Source organism: Pundamilia nyererei, unplaced genomic scaffold, assembly GCF_000239375.1.
Source record: "Pundamilia nyererei isolate P.nyererei 1_Seehausen unplaced genomic scaffold, PunNye1.0 scaffold00028, whole genome shotgun sequence".
In the NCBI taxonomy this organism is placed as follows: Eukaryota; Metazoa; Chordata; class Actinopteri; order Cichliformes; family Cichlidae; genus Pundamilia; species Pundamilia nyererei.
Genome location: NW_005187429.1, coordinates 3,167,853 through 3,177,498, shown reverse-complemented (window position 1 = coordinate 3,177,498; position 9,646 = coordinate 3,167,853). Strand labels below are relative to the sequence as shown.

General features: G+C 41.8%; 1 protein-coding gene across 3 annotated transcripts in view; it reads left to right on the top strand.

The window, feature by feature from the left end:
- The window catches only part of jarid2b (jumonji and AT-rich interaction domain containing 2b), a 104,655-nt gene that overhangs the window by 72,798 nt on the left and 22,211 nt on the right, over nucleotides 1-9,646 (top strand). For all 3 annotated transcript variants that reach the window (XM_005728473.1, XM_005728471.2, XM_005728472.2), the window contains exon 5: nucleotides 9,390-9,602. In XM_005728473.1, the coding sequence (XP_005728530.1) occupies nucleotides 9,390-9,602 (213 nt within the window). The remainder of the gene's footprint in view (nucleotides 1-9,389; nucleotides 9,603-9,646) is intronic.

The window sequence follows — 9,646 nt, the reverse complement described above, 5'->3', positions numbered from 1 at the left end:
TGTTTGCTTATCTTATCTGGAAAACATTAAGCATCCACCCAATGGGTTCTATCCATCACTCATTCAGACAGCCACATAAAAGCAGTTAAAACATGAAAGATTTGAAGCGATAAAGTGAGCGACCCAAAAAAAAGAAAAAGAAAAAAGAAATGTTGTGAAAGAAGCAGGACTCGTGTGTCAGTCTGTGTTGAGAAATTGCAGTTAACATGTTGTTGGTGCACCTTTTCATCCGATCCCAGCTTGTTTATTGACGCCATTTTGCTCTTGTGGGATTTGTTTTCCCTATGATAATGAATTTGCTGACTGCTGTGTGGTGGTGGTGGTGTTGTTGTTGTATCTGAGGAAAAGCTATTTTTAATTCCTCCATGGGGGAGCAGGGGGTGCTGGATTATTCTGATGCAACGTGGGAGTAACTGGACAGAAAAGTAACAAGAAACAAAAAAACAGCAACAGAGATTTCTATCTACTATATAGAAGGATGCACATCATGTATGCTCACCACCCACACTGTCTTGGGTCTATGTTCAATGTGTGTTTATCCCACTGTTCAGCTTTTTCTCCTGCACACAAACACACAGACACACACCGTAGCAAACAAGCCAGAGTGTGCAGTCCTTGCCTGTGTTCTCAAAATGGTGTTTATGTGTGGTCCAGGCCTGTACTTGGGCTGTTTATATCCATGGAGAAAGCCATTTGGGTGGTAGCCAGACAGTCTGCCTCTGGCCTTGTCTGCCTGTTGTAACAGTGTAGTACTGCTGCATACAGGGTGGGGGCAATACTGATGAGAGCAGAGTGAAGGTGTTCATTTCAAATTGAGATGCTCAGTATTTAAGTTACCCCCACAGTCAAAGTCAAAATGATTTGACATGGTTTCGATTGCTTTTGTTTTCTAAAAAATCAACTGAGTAATGTTTGACTTGGTATCAGTGTATTCACCGTAATTGTTGGCACACACTGCATCATTTATAACCCAAGTGTTCCCCAGTCTTTACAATACACACAAAAGAAAAATACACTCGAAACTGCACAAACACAAAATCCTCAATAACTGCAGACACTTGAAAATCAATTTTTAATCTTAATCCTGATTTTTGGCCTCCCACAGTTAAATGAACGCGATCGACCGATATTGGAAATGCGTGCTCCGACAAAAGAACACAAAGCAAACGTAAATCACCGCCTGACAGCACGGCCGCATGTGCCAATCACAGCTGTTCCCTGCACCGCGCAGCTTGAAGTTTCCTGGGCTAGTCCGGACCAGTAACACTACATTAACAGGCAGATATACAACCGATAACAGGCTGTCAAAACAAAAATCGAATGTCTTGCACAGCAGAAGGCGAATCATCGCCAGTTGTTTGGAAATACTTGGGATTTAGGGCAAGAGATGTTAACCGTGAATAAATCACATGGAAAGAGTGCGGCTGAGTGAGTTGTGCGTGCGCCACAGAGCAACACAACTAACTTATTCAATTTCTCAAAACACACCACAAATGGCAGTAAAATGAATGCATGAAGGCCAAGAGAAACACACAGTGGTTGCTAGCGCGATTTGTCAAACGTCATCTTAGTCGTCCGTAGTCGTGCAGCGTATTCACGCCACTCACAAAGACACACTTATTCACCAACACAATCGCATTTGGTCAAAGATAAGAGCCCATTAAACGAGGGGAGCTGTGGCAATGGTCAACATGGTGGACAAAAGAGACGTTATCTCTGTGCACAGTTATTTTTCCAAAACTTGCGCTGTATGCAAAACATTACAGTGGAAAAAGGGAGCGATCTCACAGCTGTCAAGTACTCTGCTTCAGGTTTTAGTCACATCCATCGAGCAGGTACAAAGAAAGAATTATTTTGCTTCTGGGAGAGGCAGTTAGGCAAGGTAAACAAACACCTTATTTGTCAGCAGAGATGTTCTAATTAACAGGAGAACGTAGAAAAATGTGATGGCGTTCTGTTGATTTTAATTTGTGTTCAAGTTTTGAAATGTATGTTTTTCCTGTAACAGACACCCTGATTTAAGTAAAAAGGGGGTTTCTAATTTTATTGTGCAGCATTTGTACATTAGCAGGAATGTTACTGAAAGCAGCGTTATAATTGTGATTTCAATATAGATCAAAATAACAATGACTATCATTTTGGCCATAATGGTGCTTTTGCTGCCATGCTCACCTTTTTAATGTCCTTCTCTTGCCTTTATCTTGCCTTTGAAACCTATTTAACCTTTTGCCCAGTAATCTTTAAATTTTAACCTATAACCAAGCTTATAGAAGCCCTGGAGGACAGTTTTCTTAATGTTGAGTGTATGACATGCACCCTGCTGATGGGCTATAAATGATATAACAGCTGTTTGAGTAGTTTCACCTTTATGTGATTCATTTGGGGAAGATGTCATTTACTTTATTTGCTTCAGTGAGGAACAAACACACAGTAATGCACACACAGAGTACACACAGTACCGAAGATGAGCTTAACGATTAGGGAGTAAATTAATAACTGTGTGCACACACTATTGCAAATGAGTCTCTTATGCAAGACTCCTGTTTTTTGTAATTTCCTGTGCCTGTGTGCGCGTGTGAACGCTACAACAGCGCTTAGCTCTTTGCCCTGTGGGCTTTCTCCTCTGCCTGCCAGCCCCAGTGTGGTGCCTCTCCTCAGGTTCAGTGAGGCCAATCCCTCCACTCTGCTTACATAACCTCCCAGCTCTGACCTAGTGAACCAAAGACCTCAGAATCCCCATTTGTGATTACACATGTGAACCAAAACCAACCGAGGAGTTGTTCACATCTGTTTTTTAAAAAAAACAACAAAAAACAGCTAGTTCTAATAAAGGCACTTTATTGGATTTAAAGGATCTTTATCTTTGTGGCTAGATTATTAGAATTAATAATGTCTGTGTGTGTGTTGGTTTTTTTGTATTTTATTGCCAGAAATTGTTTGCCAAACTAGAAACACATTTTCACTGCTTTCACTCGTCCGACTGCTTTCAAAGAAAAAGATTCAAGTCTGACAGCTACTCGTGTGTTTCTTAAGTGCATTGCTGCTGTGACAGCTGTGTTTCCTTCAGGGATAATGCACTTTTCTCTCCTCCAAATGTATGATTGCTGTTTTGATTTAAGGCCTGGAACGATATGTGTGTGCATACATTTGTGATTTTCTTTTCAGTAATGACTCTGTGGAGGAGTTCCTCATGCAACACTCACGGAGTCTGCTTTTCTCTTCTAAAAGCAGAGCCGCTGTTTGTGGAGTTAATGGTTTAGCTGACATAAAGGAATGTCAATTGGAAATGTAATCCCTAATCCCTTTTCCCCTCTAAGAGAACGATGAAGAGTTTTGGCACAGCTCAGCTGTTGTAACTTCTCCTCACCGGAGGACCCGTGTTTACCTCCTCTTCCTACCTTCCCTTCAAAACAGCGTTCATACTTCCTGAACACACATCGAGCACTTACAACTAAGTCAGCACAACCACATGTCCCCATGGCAGCTAAACCCTCCTGATTGACTATTTAAATTGTCCTCATTGTTTCAATTCCAGTTGAGGGGACAAAAGAAGGGTAGCCAGAGAATGGAGGGTTTATAATTATGCCCCCCACCCAAGAGCCCCGTTAAAAATGACAATCCTAATAGACTCTTTCAGACCTAATTATGATTTGTCTGCGGCCGGAATGAGGTGGATGAAAAGCTGGTGTAATTGTGGGATTGGGCACATGCCCTGTTGGAGATCTTGGGGAAAGAATGAGCTGTGTTTTCTCCACCTTGTGTGCATGGGTGAGTGTGTCTGTACAGTTTTAAGGCACTGATAGATGAGGGCTGTAAATGTCTGGTATCTGCTCCAGAAGTATTGTTGCCACTGCTGTGGTCATGCCAGTGGTCAGTATTGGATCACTAAATATGTTTGGCAGGCTCCGTCTGTGTAATTGTCCCTCCCTCTGCTGCTCTCCAAAATCCCAGACAGTGTTATTGTGGGGATCTTGAATATACTGGGCCCTCATTCACACAGGCCTAGAGATCTGTCATTGACCATCTCTCAACCACCAGTCGGTGGGCAAGAAATGTGCATTCCCCAACCGGTTGCGAGCGGTTGCTGGTGGGTTGCTGGTAGGCGATTGCGTGAATCGGTGAAATGTGTTGGTTGCAGTGGTGTAGTGCAACTTTAAATTTGAAGACAAATGTTCTGTTTCCAGTTTGTTACACTAAAGCTTGCATGCATCTTCCATGGAAACTATAGGCAACTACTGCAGATCTGCTTGTGACAAAAACAACTGTTAAAAGAGATTTGGTGCAAAATCATCATTTCAACAGATTTCATCGAGCGACGGCTAACAGCCCCTAGCAACCACACCCACCAACTAGGACTAGAATACGGATTTTTCTTTAGTGACCAGAGGCTGCCAAAATTACTGACGGGTCTCTAGGCCCATGTGCTGTTGTGACATCCACTTGCTTGTCTGAACCTTGCCTTCAGTCACTATTTTATCATTTCTCTTCTTTCCCAGCACATCACCACAGCAAATTACAAAACAAATTTTTAGCCTTTGTTTCATTAAAAATATAAAGACTAAATGATTTGTGTTGAACTCTTAGGCTCTTTCACAATTAAACACGCACAGGAAAACAAGCAGCTTGCAACTGTTCAGTTGTACCAATCTGACATCATTTTATTTTTTTTGTTTTTTAATATACAAGCTAAATGGCTAGTCCTAACAATTATCTTACCGTAACCCCATTAAATCGGTTCACATAAAGATAAAAGTGTTTGTACATGTTCACCGGTTCATCTCCATTTGCCTGGAATCCAAAAACAAGCGCCCACCCCCATCTTTGCCCTTAGGTGCCCCTGTGGTCTGTTGCCGTTGGCCTGCTGACCCCTGCTTAGGGCAGTAAATTACAGCCATTTAGCTAATGAAGCAAGTCATTAGAAGCTGATTGGGCCGGTGTGCGTACCGCCTTAGAGTGTTTGTTTGGTCTACGAGACGAGCGTTTGCTCTGTCGCCAAGATAAACGAGGTGTGCATGCTCTGCGTTTGTTGGCGTGTGTGTTTATGGGGGGACACTAGGGACAATTGTTGGTGCTTTTTGGATCTTGTTGGTTTGTGCATGCGGAGGTCAGATCCACGGTTACAAGCCAGAAAACGTGTAGCAGGAAAAAGTGCCACTGTAATTTTCCCATAATTGTCTGCATTCTGCTTCACATGCTCAAAACCACAACATAAACACTCACTGAACGTGTGTTGTCTTAGCTTCTTATGTTAGTTCTTTTGGAGTGTGTGAGCTGATGTTGAAATGCAGCATTACTTTATGGCTGAATGCAAAGACTGTATTAAACTATGTAGAACAGTTACTTCTGTCAGACCTCTGTACGAAGTTAAACAGAGCAGATGAAACAGCAATTTTCAGGGAATCTGCTGCCACTACACACTTTTTTCCCTCCCTCCCTCTCTCTCCCCCCTCTCTCTCCCTCTCTCTCCCTCTCTCTTTCGCTCTCTAAGGGGATAATTAGAAACTGGCAGAGAGTGTAAAAAGTACGATCCAAAGCACAACAAGATTTATTATTACCAGGCTTTAGTTTGTGTTTGGAAAGCTTTGATATGTGTGTGCTATTTAAACCGAGTTTTCAAAATAAATGTAACGTGACATGTGCTAACCACATGTCCTCTCGCCAGCCAATAATAGTCACTGCACTTTAAAACGAAAATTAATCTATGTTTAAAGATGTAGTACACGCTTCAGAAAAGGAAGTCGGAAAATTAGGATAATGATTTCAGCGAGTCTGCTTCTTTTTGTTCTCCAAAGCGAAAAGGAAGCCATCAAATCCGTGCCAGTGTAAGTTGTTGGTTTACAGCAATCTTCCTAAGGATTCTTTTTCTAAAGCATGCCGTTTACTCTGAGGTGATGGTTACATAAAGTTGAGTTCTTCAGGATGTAACGGTTATTAGAAAAGCCTAGCCTTAGTCAGGATATCATTTAAAGGGTGACTGTAATCTCACCCACACACACAAATGTTGAATGTATCCAGGCAGCTGTGAAGTAAATGCACTTTGTGGGACACTTTTCACAGATCAGATGAAGAAGTATTTTATTCATCTCAAAAGCTGGGAGGTTCTTATGTTAGAGCAGCCAAAGCATGAAGAAGTACCTACAATAATATAAAAAGGTAAAAATACAATGTCAAAGGACAAAATAGCACAGAAATGTAACAAATTGCACCAGAAACTGAGTTCGATTGAGCAGAAACAGAAACAGAAAAAAAATTGATACAGTGCTGTCCAAAACTCAGACGGCTTAACAAAGAACCAATTTTCATTCAGCTCTTTGTTACTAGCAGCCTGTCGCAAAAACACACCATTTGCTCCAATTCTCTGTACTTGAATCTACAAAAAAACCTCAGTTTGACGAGCATCAAATAGTGCTTTTGCACCTGCAAGGTGACTCCTTAAGAGCTCTTAAGGCTGGAAACCTGGCAAGTGGAGAACAAAAGAAAAACTGTCTACAGCAGATGAACAGTTTCTGAAAGTAACGTCCTTAAGAAATTGGGTGAACTTGAGAAATCGGATGCATCTCTCAGGTCCTGTGTCAGATCTTTGCTGGGTATTCCCCCCCACACACAGAAAAGTGTCATCAGATTTTGATCCACCATGCAATACCATCTGCAAAGCGTTTGATTGGTAACGGCTTCATTTATCAGCGTGACATTGATAGAAACACTATCAGTCATGGATTGGCCTCCCCAGAGCCTGAACCTCACTGTTATTGAAGCAGTGTTGGATCAGAATAGACTAAAAGGCAGCCAACATCCAAAGAAGAGCTTTGAATGTCCTTGATCCTGGAGAACTATTCCTGAAGACTACTTCAGGAAATTACAAGAAAGCTTAAATTATTATGCATTATTGCACCTTTTTCACCTTTTTCCTCTCAAAATACAGAGAAATGAAGGGTGGTTCAAGTCTTTTGCACAGTACTCTACATATCACCAACACATGATTGCATTGCTGTCACTCACTAAAACATTTTATCCGGCCTTTTAACACTTTATGAATTCCAAGTGTAATTTTCCTGCTAAATTATAGCCTGTCCAGAAAGTATAACACCTAATTCATCCACTGAATGTATTACATTCATAAGATGTAAAATGGTCTTACATATATTCAATATATTCTCGAAAAACAAGTGAGCTAATTAAATAATGTGCTTGGATAAATTTAGATCCACTATGTAAATTTAAGTAGGCCCACAGTTTAAGGCAGGCTATTTGAATTCAGCCTATTTTTCAGAGGATTAAGATTATTTTAATTGGTGTATAATCACACATTACTGTTCATTAATTGCCCGTTAAACATTGAAACCCCTGAAAAGGGTAATAAACCCACAGTGGTCGCTCATGCTATGTAATCGATTTAGTCATAAACGACCAACAACTTTGTACAAATCCACGGTTTCCTGATCGCAGCCAGATTTAATTAAAGCTGTGAGAATGTGGCATGATCACACATTTCCGTTAAGCACAAATTGACAGTCGTAACCATGTAGTTTTAGAATTACATTATTATTACATTATTAAACTAATTGTACAAGTTAAAAAGTTAAAAATGTTAAGTGTGCCCAAGGTCACTCATGCATGTTGCATACACAAGCGTTTTGCACATGGGAGCGGTCGGTTTCCTTCACTTAGTTCTCAGGGGTTTATTACAATAAACAATGGGCTGTTTATTGTCTGCTCTGGGATCCAGAGTTGTACTTGATCTGTAGTATTGGTGAGTACCGATTTTTACAGTCCATGCAGTGAGAGTCCTTGGGAAAAAATCATTTGTTTCTTGCAAAAACCCAACCTCCCAGCAAAAGCCGATAAGATGCTTTGGCATTCAGTTTCTTTAGCTCGATTTCTCACCTCTGCCACCATGTCCTCGTGTTGTTGTTCTTAAACTCAATCCCATCTTCAGAACGAAAATGTAAGTGCACCAAGTGATGTGGCGATATGCTGGGACGACAGACGGACTGAGTACAGACTCACCCAAACATGCCTGCCGAGGGTACCTGCAGCGATAGGTGGAAAACTCATAATCTATTACTCATTTTTAGATTTTTGTATTTGTATTTGTGGTTTTTTTGTTTTCTTTTTCTGGAATCAGTTCGAGGCATTGAGCGATTTCCTACTGCGCCTCTGTATTCGTAGACATCACTGCCGTTGCGCTCTGCATGCTTCCCTTCCCGTTCTTTATTCCTGCATGTGCATGACCGGCCCAGCTGTTTTTGCACGCTGATTTACGAGTACAACATTATGAGATTTAACAACATAGCTTTGGGCTTTATGACCTTTTTGTGAGAGCGATTGTATGTCTGCGTCGAGCTAACGGAGGTAATGTTATAGGCAACCCACTGCCAAACACCGTACCGAGTTAGATTTCTCAGATGTCAATGAAAGTGATTGAGTGTGACAGGAAAAGTAAAAAGAAAAAGAGAAAGTTGGTTTTCTTCTCCAGTAGAGTTGGAGATTGACAGTAATCCTGTTTGGAAGAGTGAACGCGACAGATTTGGGATTAGTTCAGCAGCTAGAGAGAGAGCGAGGGAGCAGCGCTTTGTGGAAGAGTTACTTTAGAAACCAGAGTTAGATATGTACATTATATATTTCTCAATAAAACTGTCACCATCAAGAGCCTCTGTGGAAAGACGGCTTGTTGCGTACTTGCAGCGCTTCCAGCTATCAATAAAATGGTTGCTAGTCATCTCTCTCCCTCTCCCTTAGCACCGCGTGACAGTGCATTGCAGTGCTACTGATATTGCTACTGATATTGCTAGAACCACAGCGGCTGTTGTCAAACTCTTTGGCCCAGTGAGAAGTTTACAAGACAATGGTCAGCTAACCCACTGACAATGACAGTTCTATAAATGAAGCTGATGGTACAATATCTAATGAACTATTGGGAACGTACCGGGGGGAGCGGGGTATATATGATATATGCATATATCCTGTCGTTCTGTCATCATTCTGACATTGTGCTATACATTTCCTTAATTGTGTTTGTGCATTTCTCCACTTGACTGTCGGCAACAATGGCACTGCTGTGTGCAGAGCGGTTTACAAAGCATCAATAAGCCACCAACTGGGATAATAACAGATGAAAAGCCCCATTATTCTTAAACCCCTGAGCAACTTCTATTTTTGCTATAATATTTCACCACTTACGTGCTGATGTTGATTCCCTTTATAACGTCTGAGATTAAAATGCACTTGGGGCTCCCTAATGCGTATTGTGGTGAAGTAGGACAGCAGACTGGCAATAGACTAAACTTCCAGTTGAGAGGTGTTCTTTTTTTTTTAAAAAAAAAAGTATTTTTAAGTTGTAATTATTTCCTTGCTCCTCCCCCTACTAACCACCTCCCCTCTGCACTCAGGTTCTTCTGCCTTGCCCAGCAATATGGCCTACTTCGGAAGCTCCCAGGAGGAGGAGGACCTGGAGGAAGACGACGAAGAGGAGGAGGAGCAGGTGAGGAACGGAGGTGGCGTACACTCTGCGGGAAGCAGCAGCCAAGCCTCGGCTTCTTCCTCCTGCCACTCGACACCCCGCAAGGGCAAGCTTCCCGCCAGGCAGCCGCTTAATGGGCACGGTAAGGACGGCGTCAGAGTTCGGAACGAAGCACGCCGTGTATTT